The following is a 16,763-nucleotide window of genomic DNA, read 5'->3' as shown; positions in this document are numbered from 1 at the left end:
GTAGTTGGCGTGTTTACAGAACTCTGAAAAAATGTCTTTCAAGACCGTGGGCACCGCGTTGACGCGTACATTGTGGGCCACAGGAAACAGGACCCCTCCTGTCGCCCGCTCCCCCAAAGTGAACAGATTCTCCACCACATGCAGGGAGGCTGCAGGGACAAAGCAGGGCGACAAAACTGCACAACAAAGTTGCTGCGGGTCGGACTCGGACAGGCCGAGTGGCGACGCGGCGGCATCCAGCGAGCCTCCGCACAGATGCGGGTCTGGCGACAAGAAGCGACCCAAGGAGTCCACGGGGGCTCCCGGGGTGACTGGCGTGAGGAAACGGTCGTTCACGTCAAAAGCAGCCCCGATGGACCAGAGGTCCTACCTGTGGACTCGTTATAATGACATGAAAAGGCTGGTTCACGGTAAGCACAGGCCCCCCCCCACCTCTTTAGTTCTGGTACCCCTCTCAAAACAAGCAGCTGAACACGTCATCAGGCCGTCAGTGATGTTTATGTGTTATCGCCGAGGACATTTTGTACGCGTGAGGACCGTCTTCACCCTCTTCCTAATATCGCAAGTGCGATACCTAAGTAGCCGACTCGCACGGATGGCACGTACATGCTTCTGGTTGCACGGTGGCAGAGCATTTCCCGTTAACGTTAGCACAACCGCGAGCCGTTTAATGACAAACCCCGCGCGAGGAGCTCCGGGTTCGTTTTTTTTTTTTTTTTTCTCAAACACCTCAGATAGACGATCCCCTTCTGCTTGCCTCGTGCGCTAACTACGAAATGATAGTTTTTCACAGTTTCATCACAATATCTCTCTGTCTGCACTCCAGAGCGCACCGATGTGTTCGGTTTTTGGAACGCAAGTTAAATGAGTGGATGTTTGAAACCTGCGTAAATCGCGCTAGACTTTGCACGGCCGTGCCTGCCTGAGCAACGTGTTTGCTTTTCAGAGTTGTTTATGCCGGCCCTGCCTGGAACGGTGGTGCAGGGGGCAGCTTTAGGAATAACAATGTCAGTCAGAAACAAACAAACCCACCTATATAGATCCCTTTCCAACTCTTGTTTCAGTAAAGCATAAAGCCCTTTGTGCCATAATGGATCCCCTCATCTCTATGATCACATATGGTTGCTATTATTTCATGCACAGAGCGTTGGGTTGTCCTGCATGCATCCATATGGAATTAGACTATTTATCTTTAAATGAATACATTTTATTATTGGAAAATCTTTGTTTGTATGAAGTAAAATGTCACATAAGTAGATGTAGCTGCTGGTGAAATGGAGTAAAAAAAAAAAAAAACATATCCCATGATGGTTCCGTGTTTTTCCCCTCTGTGCAATCATTGTGTATTCTGTCCTCATTGTTGACACACAGGTTTTTTTTTTTCTCTTTCTTTTTTTTTTTCTTCCCCTCTCATTAACTGACTCCTACTGCAAATTCTCAACATAATGGGTTACTTGAAAGCTGGTCGTGCTTTCTTCATGGTTAGAACCGCAATTTTTTTTTCCGTGCTTATCTTTTGAACTGGGACTTTGCATGAAAAGAGTCGTTTTGAGTAGTGCAAAAGCTGGCTGGGAACCTGTCAGTGTTGGTGAACGCATGTCTGCTGCCCAGCTGCAGCGCCCATTGAACTGTCCCAGGATAAAAGGTCGTGGCCCACTTTCTCATATAGATCAATAGCGACACGGCCCTCTGTCTGTGTTCCAGTCAGGGCATTAGTATCCGTCTCAGGAACAAATGGCAAGCTGTTTAATCTGTGCTCATGTGTTTGCTCTGTAAGAAGACCAGTGGTCAGAAACAGAATTGGGGGGAGTAAAAAATTAACTCCTTTTTAGAAGAAGTAATTAGCGATGTGTTCCCATTCAGCTCTGCCTTTTGACACAAACTGCAGTGCACAAAATGTTCTCTTGGGTTTGGTTCAGTTTAGTCAATAGTCAGTTGACATCTGAGAACCAAACGTTAAGCAACCTCCAGTGAGCTCGCCAGGACAACTGGAGAGAAAACGGCAGTAAAGCTACTTTTCCTTTCTGCAGAAGTGCAAAGTCAGCAGGCGGTGTGAGCGCTCCAATCTCAACCGTCCTCAAACAATCCCTCTTTTGTTTCTGTCCCAGTTTAATATGAATCGTGCTTTCCCTCCTGTGCTCTCCTGCATCAGACCTGATCCCACCTGGTGCGTGTAAAAGCCTCAACTCCTCTGTCATCTACGCCAACAACGAAGTCGACTTGGCAGATGTGGACATCTATGGCTTTGATTACGACTACACCCTGGCTCAGTACTCCAATGCGCTCAACACGCTGATCTACAACACAGCAAGAGGCTTTCTCATCGAGCACTTTAAGGTGTGTTTCACAGAAGTCGAGTTGCGTCTTCTGGCGTCAAAAGCTGTTTATAAATTGCTTTATTAATCTACTTTGGCTCTCTGCTCTACAGTACCCTGAGGGCATTGGCAAATATGATTACATTCCCAACTTTGCAGTCCGGGGTCTTCACTATGACATCCAAAAGGTAAAATCTATTTTTCTCCCATACAGGAAAATCTGTGCGTGTGTATTTTCTCCATATGGTTAATTGCAAAGGGAAACTTATTCTCTTGGCCTGTAGGGTCTCCTGATGAAAATTGATGCCTTCCATTACATTCAGCCTGGAACAGCGTATCGGTAAGATGAATGCTGGAATGTAATGTAGCATTAACACTGCTGTTTTTTAACCCAGATAAGATGAGATTAATGTTACTTCACATTTGATTTGTTTCTTTTTTTTTTTTTTTTTTACTGCTTTAAAAAAAAGAAAAGAAAATGTACTCTACAGTCATGACAAAGAAAGTACACCTCTCCCCTCAGTTCTAAGGTTTTACACATCAGGACTTAATGGAAATCCTTTTGTCCTTACCTGGTCTTTAGATGAAGTAAATACAACCTCAAATGAACAACAACACATGACATATTGCCAAAATGTTGAAGCGTTGTATGAGGAAAAACGCTTACTGCTTCCTTTGGAATTAAGAGGATAAGTAGCAGCCAGGTGCTGCTAATCAGCTGCACTAGATTAACTGAGCACCTCTATAAGTACATGAGCAATGATCACAGAGAAGCAATTGTTGCTGCCAATAATTCTGGGAAGGCTTATAAGGCCTTTCCCAAACAAACACCGAAGGCATAACTAGTTGTAGAATAAGTGCAAACACATTCCAGACATGGCAGTACAATTAGAAAAGACAGAACGGAGGTATGGGTTGTTTGGAAGAGTTGCAGAAGAAGACTTCTAGAACAACGTCCTTTGGACAGTTGAGACTAAAGTAGAGATGTTTGGTCACAGCACCACGTTTGGAGAAAACCAAATCCAGCATATCAGCACAAGCAAATCCCTCATACCAACTGTCACGCATGGTGGTGGAGGGCTGATGATTTGGGCTTGTTCTGCAGCCACAGGTCCTGGACACCTTTCAGTCATTGAATCCACCACGAACTCCTCTGGATACCAAAGTATTTCAGAGTCAAATGTGAGGCCATCTGTCCGACAGATAAAGCTTGGCTGAAATGAAGTCATGCAAAAGGGCAATGATCCCAAGCACAGCAGCAAATGGCTAAAAATAAAGGAAACGATCAAGATGTTGCAATGATCCAAAGTCCAGACCTAAACCTGACTGAAATGTTGTGGTGGGACCTTAATAGAGCTGCTCAACAGAATGTAATATGCAATGTGTTGTTGCTCGTCTGCGGTGGGTATTTACCCTGTAGACGACCACATGATTATTTCATGTTGTGTAGAATCACAGAACTTAAAGAAGTGCACTTGCTTTTTCACACCCGCGTGCTTTCCGGCTGCTGAAGGCCAAACCGTTATACGTTTTATCTGATCATACTATGGTGATACTTTTTCACAAATTTCTGATACACTCAGGGGTCTGAGTCCAGTGCCAGATGAAGAAATCATTCAGCTCTTCGGTGGTACCTACCACGTCCCCCTGCAGCAGGACAGTGGCTTCTATGGAAAGGTGAGGCGGGCCGTTGTTAAAAGAGGTGTTTTGCTGGTTAACTTTTCGTTGGGAGCTTTGGTTCAGTTGTGGAAAGCCTTAAAGCAAGAGTTGAGGGCTGCCTGGCATTTGTCACATTTGGTGCACTTTGTGTGCAGATTTTTTTTTCAATGTTCCTTCCCACCAGAATGTGTTTGAGTTGGCACAGATGTAGAAGCAGCACAGATGTACCAAACCAGCTCAAATTATATTTATATTGTGATCTCATTCTGGCTACTCTCAAACAAGTTCAGGATGTAATCTGTGGCTGGCCTGTGATCCTTCAAATGTTGGGATTTAAAAAGGCTTTACTCTTACGTAAAATGGGACATTTTTAACATCTCATTTGTTCCATTGGCGTCATGAATCAGCTGGAATGCAGTGTTCCCATCCTTAAAAAGCTGACCTGAGGGGAACTCTGTGTTCAGAGTGATGATTTTCACTCAGTCATGAGAAGTAGAACTCTTAGGTCGGCCGGGCAGTCGCGAAGACTACCGGCACGACGCCAATTAGGATTAATTTGTACTTTGATGTTTTTGTATCCATTTCTCCTTGAAACGGACCTTTCCAAAATAGTTTATGCTTGGCTCTAATCTTATTGTGGGAGTTGGCTCTGTTGTCAAGGCTGCCTCTTTGTGGCAACATTAAAACTGGGTCGAATGTAATCTGAAATCAGCCGAAAGATACAAATGTGTCTTTACTTTCTGTACACAGGGACCAAAGGTGAAGCAGTACATGGACATTTTCTCCATTCCCGAGATGACCCTCCTGGCTGTGGCTAATGATTTTTTCATCACCAATGACATTGATTATGATCCAGTCCACCTCTTCAAAGACGTCACTGTGAGTTCCCCCTTCTCGCTGTGTTTTTCCGCTCTGGCCTCAGCCTGTAGCTTCCACAGTGACTCGGTGTGCTGCGTGTGGCTGTTTTCACACGCTGTGGCCCTTCTGGTGGCTCAGGAATCTGCCAAACCGTGGAAAAGGTTCATAGTTTGAGTGTCGCTTGGAAAAATGACTGCATTTCCTCTCGTTCCTGAGCTGCGAGGTTTTCAGTTAAGAGAAAACCCACTCCTTTGGTTCTTGGCATGGAAGCTGACAGTTTCTTTGTAGTTTTCTTAAATTTGAACCTTTCCTTCTTGAGTGATTGTAGCCGATTGTGAGACATCAAAGACATAACTCTGAAATGATTTAATATGTGAAAAACACTAACGCACATACTTTTTTTTTTTTTTTTTTTTTTTTTTTTTTTTAATTTAGGAAGCCATCGGCATGGTTCACATCAAAGGCTACATGTACAAGTGGATCATGCAAGATTTAAGTAAGCAGTATTTTTCATTCTTTTCCTATTTTTGTTGTGAAGCCAGCACGCTGCTGCACATACGCAGTTACATTGTTTCACCGGGTTGTTGTTTTCCTGGACCTTTACAGACAAGTTCATCCTGAAAGGGGAAGAGACGGACGCTGTGCTGCATCGATTGGTCAGTCATGGAAAGAAGCTGTTCCTCATCACCAACAGCCCCTTCAGCTTTGTGTAAGTCTGAGCAACAACACGGGGGAAACGCTTCTGTTCCCAGCTGTTCCGCTGAGCTTTTTGTTCTGGGCGCAGGGATAAAGGAATGAGGCACATGGCGGGGGAAAACTGGAGAGACTTCTTCGACGTTGTCATTGTGCAGGCGGACAAACCTCACTTCTTCACAGACTGCATCAAGTGAGTGATCGAACGTGACAAAGTCGCTGTGGTTTTACAGAGTGGCCTCGGCAACGCTCTTCAACATTTGCTACTGTTGCAGACCTTTCAGACGCTTGGATGGTAATGGAGACCTGCGGTGGGAGAAGATTACCAGTTTGGACAAAGGGGAGATTTACAAACAGGTCAGTTATACTTCTGGCTGTTTTCCGACCTCGCTGTTGTCATTCGGTTCATAGCTCTTACTTCCTTCTCTAGCTGTTGCCTGTGTGTTTGTGCTTGTGTACCTTTTTGAGGAACTTACTGTAGCCGTGTTTTGTGTTTCAGGGAAACTTGTTTGAATTTCTCAGATTGACAGGCTGGAGTGGATCGAGGGTTCTTTACTTTGGAGACCATCTTTACAGTGACTTAGCTGTAAGTATCAATGCACTGCGATCAGTAATGAATCAACTCGATAAAGGTCCAAGTTATGACTAAATATTTGCAGTACTGCGACAAAGATGGATTCCATTTGACCGCTGTCTTCAGCGTATGATGCAGCAAAGTTGGAATTCTTGCAGGGAAGCTTGCTTCTCAGTCTGCCGGTAGCGCCACGTTTAAAATGTCCTAATTTGACATTAGGGCAGGAACTTGGCTGCACAGTGAACACTTCTAACATCAAGCTGCCTGATACCGTTTCGAAAGCTGTAGGATGAATGGCTTGGACGGGAGCAACGACAGACAATTAAATATGAATTTATTTGTCAAACTAGAGAGTGAAGTGTGGTTGATTTTTCAGACATAAAAGCAATTCAGAGTGCTTTATGAGGTGATCTCACTAAATTAAATCATTGAAAGTTAAATCATGTATAGTGACAGCATAAAATGCCCCAAATTCACTGTTAAATGAAAGTGTGTTTGATAAACCAATAAGGAAAAAGATGGAGCAAACTCAGTTCTTTCAGTTCTCGGTACCAGCAGCTACTGACCGCTTCTTAAAGATCTGGAAATTTAAGCAGCAACACATTCAATTCTATTTTTTTATTTTTTTTGGAGTCTCTGCCTTCACGAATTAAGAGGGTTTCTGCAGATCCTTAAAAAGGCCCTAATTTATTTAAAAAAATGATAAGAAGAAAGCGTAACTGCCCTTTTCTGTTACTTGGAGGATGTTCATCGTAACCATCTACATAATGATTACATGCATGTGAGCAGCTGTCGCTGGTAACCATTACCAGCGACAGCTGCTCACGTCATTACAAAGTTAAAATTACAAACAATGGGAGACTCAACGTCTGAAGCCGGTGAATATGAGGCTCCATGTCAGTCCAAGAAGTCTTTCAAACTGTAGGGTAATCAGATGAAGATGCAGGCCTTTTTCTGAAATTGCAACCTGCCTGTGAGGTTGTTCTAGTAAAGTTAGACCAGTGATTGGACATTTGCTTTTTCTGTGTCAGCCCTTTTTGTAACATCTTTGTTTCACTTGAACCCTGAATCTGAAAATTAGTGTCATTGTGTGCTTTTTTGGAGGGGGGACTTTGTTTTAATTACAAGTTGGTCTTAGAATAACTTCTGAGTGTTAAAGAGTCTTAAATAAGTGAAGACGTCTGTAAATACTTTGGGTTCTTGTTAGATATGAAGACTGGTTTTGTATTTGCTACAAAATGACCGAAGCTCTTTCACCGTTTCGTTGCAGGACCTGATGCTGCGACATGGCTGGCGTACAGCCGCCATCGTCCCTGAGCTGGAGCATGAAACCAAAGTAGTGAGCACGCAACGATATGCTGTGAACCTCACCTGGCTGCAGGCTTTAACTGGCTTGATGGAGCGCCTTCAGGTGACCATTTATATTCCTGATGGTTGGGAGCTTTTACTGCTTGGCCTCAGACAGAGCAAAAACTGCCCCCATCAACACAGAACTCCAGCTGTTGGTAGATATGATCGTGTTGACTGTTAACAGTTTTCAAAAGTCACAAGTTTTCATTCTTCTTCCATTTTATGAAGAAGAACTGGTGAGAAAATGAACTTGTGCTAGAAGAAGAGTTTCAAGAGTAGCAACTATTATATTTGCAAAAGCTTGATATTGAAACATGTTGCATAGTTGAACGTCATCCCAGATTTGAAAGTTTTCCACCTCTCGGGGCACGTTTCTACTCAAAAAGACATGTTGCACGCTTCACTCTCAAGACATGTCATGGCCTATGTGGCAGCAGTAAAGGGGGAAAAGGTAAGGGTGTAAAATTAGACAGGACGGGCACTCTGTCAGATGCATGCAGTCATGAAAAAATGATCACTGTGGCTCCACATGTAAGTGACCCCTACGACCCAACCTAATGTAGGAAATGCCTTCACACACAAAACTCCCGTTTACAAGCCCCTGCTGGCCTGTGACTGGGTCACGTGCAACTGTTTGAAGTCCAAAAATGCAGCACAGGCAACTTTTCTCAGAGCAAAGCATCTGGTTATGTGCATTTTTATCTTGTGAATTAAGGATCAGATCATTCTTTGCTCATTTGGGGGTGTCGATATTTACGTGTACACGTTCATGCTTATCACGCTCTTCTTGAATATCTTAGACGCACCGGGACCCGGAGTCCAAAGATGTTTTTCTGGAGTGGCAGAAAGAAAGAGAAGAACTGAGGTGAGTTCCAGTATCTTAACTTGACTCAGTCTTAAGCCCCTCCCAGTGAACCCAGTAAAGCCAGTGAACTCAGTGAACCAGTGAACTCAATAACACGGCCTGTTCAGTGGCCCCTGTAGCTAAGTGATGTCACATTGCTGAAGCTGCCTAATTATACCTTATCTGAGAAACTGAGTTTCACTCTACTTGTTGTATGTTCATGTTGTATGTAAACTAACTTTACAAATGGCTCCTACAGTATGTACATGTTGTATGTGTATATACGCCAATCAGCCATGAGATTATGACCACGTGCCTGAGCTCTGACCTGTCAGGGTGTGGACGGAGAACGTCTGAGGATGTCTTGCCGTATCTGGTGTTGTGACCTTGGCAGTAGATCCTTTGGACCCTGTTCAGGGTGGGAGTCTTTTTGCGGTTGATTTGTGTGAGGTGGCTGGTCTGCTGAAGTGTTTCAGTAGGCGGCTAGCGTAAAAGTAGTATCTATGTGAATGTAGGGTGACCACCTGCTCATAAGCCCAAGGGGGGACAAGGGGTATGTTTATGGGGGACAAGGGGGGACGCCGCCCCGCCGCCAGACTCTTAGTGGTTTACCCATTTCTAGCACATACTACCTTACATGGTATATCAATTTATTTATTTATATATATATATATATAGATTCCTCTGTTATTGGTGATGTAATATATAACAATAATAATGATAACAATAATATTTTGAACATTCAATGATGGCGTTTGACGTCGTATTCACCCCCATGTCCGATTGAGAAGGATGATTTACACAAGTCACAAAATGCCCTCTCGGCGTACCCCTCAACGAATTTCACCCATTCGTACACATTTTCCCATTCTTTCCGGTACATACATTTTCGCTTTTTAATTGGAGGTGCCTCACCTGCCATTTTCCCCTGTGTTTTTTTTTTTTTTTATCCACAACTAGTTCTAGCCAAGTATGCCGCGCCAACTGACTGACTGAAGTGCCTAGTGATGAGGCGCGTGAATTGACGTTCATCATCACTGCGAACGTTGAGTCAATTGTCATGGCAACAACAAATATTTGATAACAGCCAGCCTGTCAGATGCGACTGCAAGGGGTGTGTGTGTGTGTGCGCGCGTGTGTGGATCTGTTGTAGCTCTACAGTCTGCGGCGACTGTGCTGTTCTGAAATGTCAAGTAACGCTCGTTTGGCTATCTGGGTGGCGCGGGGAAAGTGACAACCCCAGCAAGAATCAATTATGCGGGACAAGCTCTGAATTTGCGGGACGGACTATTTTGGCCTCGAACGCTGTACGCGCACGCGCTACGCGGGAGGGTTGGTCACCCTATGTGAATGCCAACATTGCATCAGCAGTATAACTGACTTTACACGTCCGTTGTTTTAATGTCATGGCTGATTGGCTTATGTCCCCTTTTTAAAATGAAAAGTTTTGGTATTCGACCGGTAAAAGACTGCTTTAACTTCGTCTTGTTTTTACTTCCACCCACTCTGCTGCTACGAACATGAATGCATGTAAATTTTCTGCGACATTAACTTTTACCACAACTTTTTTTGTGTTCCAGGGTGATGACAAAGAACTGTTTTAACCCTCAGTTTGGCAGCATCTTCAGAACGTGTCACAACCCCACCTACTTCTCCAGGCGCCTGAGTCGGTTCTCTGACATCTACATGACTTCTCTGAGCAGCCTGCTGAATTACGACCTCTCTTACACTTTCTACCCACGCCGCACCCCTCTTCAGCATGAAGCTCCCCTGTGGATGGATCAGCTTTGCACAGGCTGCATGAAGACGCCTTATCTGGATGACATGTCTCACATAAGATGAATATGAAGAGAGCTGGGCTCTCTTGACTGACTCATAGGATTTCACATTTTAGGTCTGGCAAACTCTTGAGAAAACTGGAGGAAATAATTCGTTTAACAGTTTTTTTTTTTATAAATGTCAGAGGGTGCTGCACAACTCCCTCCACAAGGCACAGATCCCTGCTCAACATAGTGAGTCCTCAGTGAATCCACGGGAGGGTGCTGTAGATCTACAGTAGCTGTCCAGAGAGCTTGTCCACATTTTCTGTTAGAAGAAATATCAAGACAACTGGTCTCTGGCTGAATCTGTTGGAGTTGTGAATAGCTAAGCTACAGTCGCACAATTAAAACAAATAAAGAGCTAAAATCTTTCAGCATTATGTCTCTTATTGACCTTCTTGTACTGTACACACGCCATGTAATATAAATGTACAATTGAGTTGGGGACCTCAGTGAATTAAAATGAATTAATACTGCTTAGGAAATATAGAGTGAAATCGAGGATCATTAAAATGCATACAATTATATGTGTATTCAGATTCTAATTTCTCTGAGAAGTCTTCCATTTATTTCATTGGTTGCTGGTTGCTAGGCAGCACTGCATCCATTCATCGCTGATGTAGTCCGCTTTATGAATTCTTTTACTTGCAGCCGCATAGCTGAAGACTACAGCAAAGGTACCGTACTCTACCGTGCTACACCTCGGGATTTTTTTATTTTTATGGTCTGAGTGTGAGTGTGACGGGATGTCGGCTACATTTTGGTTGCTGCACGAGCTTCGGCGGTTTCCGTTCAAGTTTCTGCTGTCCCGTCGAGGAGCCCACCGTCCACGTGCTGTTACCGTACGTCGTTGTAATGCGGTGTGTGTGTTTGTGCTGTGCTCTGTAATGATTCGACTGATCACTAATATACACATGGAGCTAAGTTTTCGCGTGGCTGCAGTTTATACACGGTGAGGTCCTAAAGTTCGTCCTCGTGAGAGACCCAGTTCTAACGTCTCACGCGCACGCCTATTTACCTTCAGACGCCTTAAATGGGACGTTTTACTGAGTTAGGTGAAAAAGACTTTTGGGAATTGTCTTCCGCTTTGAGCCTAGTTTTAAAAGTAATGGTTAGATAGATGGCTTCTTCGAGCTGGCAATTAAAGCTACTACCTGTTACAAAAAATGCAAACGTGTACAGGCTTATAATTTTGAAACCCAGACCAATTTGTCTTTTATTCATGAAACTATACGATCTTGGAGTACAAATAACCATTCATCTGATGCATTAAAATACCAAGCATTTGTTCAGTTAGAGAAATCCTTTCATCAGTGTTCATGCTTTGTTCACATGTATTCCTGTGATGTTTTTCTTCTATCCATATTTCCTGATGCTTTTTCTCGTGGCAGTTGCTGCAGCTTTGCCCTCAGTTGGGGATCCATTTCAAAACTGAATGTCTAATTGCACTTAAAAACTGAAATTATATGAAAACTGATGACAGCTTATTGATTTTTTTTTTTTTTTTTTTTTCGTGGTAAACTGGAACACAGTTCACTCAAGACAACCCCAGTGATCAACAAAACACACAGTGCACAAGATTGTATTTTTTACTTGCAAGGGGAGCCGGACGGAGTGACAGAACTTACTCCTTCACCCGTGCTCAAACGACTCCATCCGACTTGCCCCGTGTAGTTCTTTTTATTACACAGCTTAGTTACAATCAGCATACGTAAAACAATCTTGTGAGCAAGATGCAACAAATGTTTCACTGGGACATCACGTGTTGAGTGGTTGCACATTCTGCTACATGGGAAGACCAGAACACCCTGTTTCTCACAGTTCCCTTTAATTACTTCACAATAAGCGAAGTTCACACACTTCATGTCTGTCTAAAATGTTGTTTACTCAAAATGAAAATCTATATACAGTTTTCCAACAACTACCTTTGCAGTGTACCCCTCGGGAGACTCGGAGTGCTGAGCTATAGATCTCCTTAATTTCATATTTTGTTCCATTGTGCACAGGAAGGATTTGGCTGGGAAAGCATCAGAGCACTGTAACAGCATCACATTCAGATCAAACAACACTGCTTGACCAATGCAAAAAAATGAAATGACAGTAAGGAAAATGGAAGAGTTTTGAAATATAGTAAAGATGAGCGCTTGGGAAGTGTTTGCATGTTTGAAAATGCAGCATTCTTCACTGAACACCTCGTGCGGTCTTTGGCTCTGCATGCAGGCCTATGTTTCCTCAGGGCTTACTGGTGTTAAGTTTACTTCATGGCATTGTGCCTTCAGCTCGCATCTGAGCAGCGTAATTTTGTTCATGTCAGCTTTCTTCTTCCACACAATGTATTTAGAATAATGCATAAAATCCCACATCACTGAGCAACAGATGAGCAGGAATGAATGCGTTCATAGAAATGCTGTTAACATGCACTGTAACATACTGTAGATCTGATTCCCCTAAACAAGACAACTAAATAATTGTGCCAATTTTTGTTTAGGAAAATCATACCTTCCCTTTCCAGTGAGCTTTCCCCACCCTGTCCTTCTGCCTCAACTATATCCTGCATTCCTCTAACTACCCCCATTCCTTCCATTTGCTGTAACACCTCTCTTCATCCCTTTTCTTTGATCTGTGTATCAGTATTTTCACATCTCTCTGCTGCTTTCCGTGCTAAAAACCCCACTTTTCTTTCCTTAAGTGCCTCTCTGTCTGTTGCTGCACCAGCCGTGCAAGGCAGCACACTGGTCTGTGTGCACAGGCAGCCGCTCCCAACGTGCAGCAGCCTTTTCTATTATTAAATGTAACAGTACCTTTCAAGGCTAAGGATCTCAGGGTGGGAAGACTTTCCCAGCTGCTCCCGATGTTCTATCCATCTGCCTTGCAAAACTGAAACAACAAGAGAGAGAGAAGCCCCACTGAGAAAACACAGACTGGCACAGTTCGCTTTACTCCTATCATTCCTCAAAAGCAATATAAAAGCACAACATGTTTCCTAATTCATGAGGTTTGCCTTTCTGCCAACAACCAAAGGAAAAAAAAACAGACGGGGCGAGGGTCGGCTTGCTGAATTTGGAGATCTCAGTCACAGATAGAATAAACAAGAGACTGGGATAGATTGGCAGTGAAATGGGGCCTTAAGGCAGCGGCCTAATTGGCCATTTCTAAAATTAAGGAGTGGAGCACTTTGAAGTCACTGTTATGTAATCATTAATCATATGTGACAGGATAAGCAGTTAGTTGGAAATGAATGAGATTAAATCAACGGGAGCACAAACCGTTTCAGGATCTGTTTTTTCTTTAAGGGGTTCACGCATTTGTTATTGGGATTACTGCTCAGCCATAACTTATGAGGGAATCGCAGTGAAATACATAGTGAAACTAAATCTTTCGTTATGGATCTTCATATCCGTCCATTGTGACAATAACTGCAAAAGCAATTATTTGCTACCACTGGACACTTAAGGGATTCAGTCTGAGTCAGATTGCATCCAACTTGGACTCAATGTCAAATCTGGACCCATCTTGTTTCTCAGTGCCGCAGAATACATTCTATTTGTGCTTTTCTTTCCTCACCCAGACTATTGCTCTGTAACTGCTTTAATGATGAGAGTTACGTTACCTTTGCAGTGCCGAAAGGCACTCTTCCCCCCCCCCCCCCCCCCCCCCCAAAAAAAAAGGAAAAAAAACTCTTAGTTTTTTGGACTTTTCATTTGGCTGGTCTGAACTCTTAATCCGGCTTTGTATTAGCAGAGTCTAGTTTTGTCCTCCCATCTTGTGGATATCCGGTGTGGGGTATCGTGTCATCTTTTAACCCCCTTTCTCTTGTAACGAGCACCTTTTTAAGTCTTTTGTTTTATTTAACTATTTATTTTCTTGTTTTTTTTTCTTCAGTGTGCATCCTCTCAAGCTTTGCCAGATATCACACAGATTGTTATGTGCTGGTTTATGTGAGGCCACTGGCTGGACCGTGGCAGTCTTTCATCGTCATTCATTCAGAAGGCCCCGAACGTGCAGACGTGTGAAGGCGCAGTCTTTGTCTCTGCGGTTTGCTCTTCTGTGTATAACCCTTTTGTGAAATTACAACAGTCTGTGATGTCTGCAGTGCTGTACCGAAGGCGTGCCGCCCTGACAGAGCATGGAGACAAAATGATATATGCGAGACTGTGACGGACATATGTCTTTAGGTACGGCTGCTACTTTGTTTTTTGTCATAAATTTACCACCGGTTGTCACTGCATTGCACTTTTACATGTGATTTATGGAGCTCTCCTGGCACTTGACCCGCCACAACTAAACAAAGGCTATTTAAAGCTCCACATCGCTCCTATGTTTTTAAATTTCTTTTTGTCTGTTCGATATTGGATGCATCATGTTCCTCCCTCCTGAATTATTCATCTGCGGACTGCGTTTTTGAACACTCCACTCAGAGGAGGACCACTGCAAACAGCTTATTAGGGTGAAAGTGTGCAGTCTCTTTGATGGCCTTTGAACGCGGCACCCACACTCCTGCCTCTGGATCCGTGTTAAGATTCTATATTTATTCGTGATTTTCCTCACAAGTTTCCTTCGTGCCCTTTCCTACTCTGCACTTTCAAAACCTACAGGCATGATAGGTGTGTTGCTTTTCTTCGCATCCACACTCTTTGATGTCAGCTTTATTAGCATTCAGACTGTTGTCATTTAGGCTTTTGCTTACGTCCCTGGGAAAAGATGCATCCTTATTATCCTCTTCCTGCTGGATGGAAAAACACTGCTCAGACGTACCCTTATTGAAATGCACCCCTGGAGTGCCACTGTCTAAAAACAGTTAGAGGAAATCGTTCAATTACAGGGTTTTGAAACAATGTAGTTGTTGTGACTCCATTTTATGTTGCGTTGCAATATTGAGGCAGGAAGCTTTTAGATGAAATTAATTGGTACTCAATAATATTTGATGTCCACATTCTAAATGGTGCAGAGCATCATAAAAGTAGCCATCCTACTGCTCCAGTGCTGATATATTATCTCACTATTGATTCATCCTCCTGGCTGGCTCCGTCAGGTCTTGTTTGTTGCACTTCTCAAAGGTCACAGCGCCACATAAACAAACGGTGCATAACTGGAAATTACCTACTTCAGCTGCAGGCTGTAGAGTTTTCACTTGTTCTTCAGCTTTGGGTTGGAATCAAACGTTAAAATTCCAGCTTCTTACAAGGCACCAAATTGCTCAATGCTACCAACATTCTATCAAACATATACAGGCGCTATATTACGATTCTTTCCAGTGGGGTTCCAATAATCACGTGATACTTATGTCACATTAACGTGTGCAGATCTGACAGCAGTTTAGCATGCAGTCGTTATCTGCAACAAACAACGCACCCTGTTCGGCCCTCTTGTGAATGAATATTTATGAGTCTACATGAAAAGGCTATTCTCGTTTGATACTATGAGCTGTTCTGTGCTAATAATTCTGTTTTATGCACCACTGAGCAGTGCGGCAGGGGAGGAGATCCCACACACACAGTTTGTCTGTCGGAGGGTGATGAAATGGCAATACTGCAGTGGAACCCGTGTTCGTCTGCTTTGCATATATGAACTAGCTTGGTGTCACTTCGGCACATAACCTGACTCATCAAAAAAACCCTTTGCCCTCTGTGACACTGCTGTGTGCTGTTTTCTGGGTGACACAAGCAGAAGTTTGCAGCTATTTTTGGACAAATCGGCTGTCCTGTTGCAGAGGCTCCAACGCCACAACCACACACTCCCATTAGGCTTTTCATCTGTCTGAGAACCGTAACAGAGGACAAAACTAAGCATATGCTTTGCTTTTGGTTTAATTGATCTAATGCATTAACAAGGTTTTCTCTCCAAGACTTTTAATACAATTGCTTTAATGTAAAAAGTTGTACAGTTATTTGAATAAGCAGGCTCATTGACACTCAGTCTGACAGCTGTCTCAACAGGACATTTGTTGTTTTAAAGTTTAGATTTTAGCACCACCTTTAAGACTAAATACTAAATAAGAACAAAATAAAATGTAAAATAAAACTAAATCGAATAAGATAAAAGTGTCATCATACTACTGGGTATTAAAAGCAATCCTAAATAAGTATGTTTTTAGCCTCGATTTGAAGAGGCCCAGGTCAGAAGTAAGACGCAGCTCGACGGGGAGCTTATTCCAGAGCCTGGGGGCAGCGGCAGAAAAGGCTTGGTCACCTCAATGTTAAAAATAAAGACAAATAATGCATTACGGTGACAGTAAATTTATGGTAAGCATTACAAATGCCATTCTGTAGTCAAGCAGTCAAACATTTAGGCTAAAAAGAGTGTTAAAGAAATGAAAGAAGAGATATTGGAGAGCGCTGGAGATAAATTCTGTTTGAAGGCAGTGCAAAGGATAATGTTACACCCATGTTGACCAGGTACATTGATAATACGTGTCTGGACACCTTTTGGTTGTGTTCAAACTATTTGTTCATGAAGGCGGTCATTTGAAAACCAGAGCTTTAAAATGGCAAGGAACTGACATAATGATCTGTTTCTGACCAAAAGCATTCGTTTGCTAATTACTGTGTACATCTGTGCTGAGACTTTTCTCCTTGGGCGTAAGGGTTCATTAGCTTTGGAGTCATTTTTACTTTTAGTGTTAAGTAATTGTAAAATCTAATAGTTGCTTT

General features: G+C 43.1%; 2 protein-coding genes across 2 annotated transcripts in view; both read left to right on the top strand.

The window, feature by feature from the left end:
• The first annotated feature begins 6 nt into the window (after nucleotides 1–6).
• On the top strand, nucleotides 7–10,638 carry LOC142389872 (5'-nucleotidase domain-containing protein 2-like). Its single transcript, XM_075475082.1, has 14 exons — nucleotides 7–410; nucleotides 2,153–2,337; nucleotides 2,429–2,503; nucleotides 2,600–2,655; nucleotides 3,899–3,992; nucleotides 4,725–4,853; nucleotides 5,268–5,328; nucleotides 5,439–5,541; nucleotides 5,617–5,718; nucleotides 5,801–5,882; nucleotides 6,025–6,111; nucleotides 7,370–7,510; nucleotides 8,250–8,314; nucleotides 9,874–10,638. The coding sequence occupies exons 1-14, from the start codon at nucleotides 32–34 to the stop codon at nucleotides 10,133–10,135; spliced, it is 1,821 nt and encodes a 606-aa protein (XP_075331197.1). The 5' UTR covers nucleotides 7–31; the 3' UTR covers nucleotides 10,136–10,638.
• Nucleotides 10,639–10,937: 299 nt separating this feature from the next.
• Nucleotides 10,938–16,763, top strand: part of LOC142389871 (rap1 GTPase-activating protein 1-like) — a 56,672-nt gene continuing 50,846 nt past the window's right edge. Inside the window, exon 1 of the mRNA XM_075475081.1 lies at nucleotides 10,938–10,955. The gene's annotated coding sequence lies outside the window, so the exon portion shown is untranslated. The remainder of the gene's footprint in view (nucleotides 10,956–16,763) is intronic.

The sequence above is a fragment of the Odontesthes bonariensis genome, chromosome 10 (genome assembly GCF_027942865.1).
Source record: "Odontesthes bonariensis isolate fOdoBon6 chromosome 10, fOdoBon6.hap1, whole genome shotgun sequence".
NCBI lineage: Eukaryota > Metazoa > Chordata > Actinopteri > Atheriniformes > Atherinopsidae > Odontesthes > Odontesthes bonariensis.
This window is presented reverse-complemented; position numbering and strand designations above follow the sequence as displayed.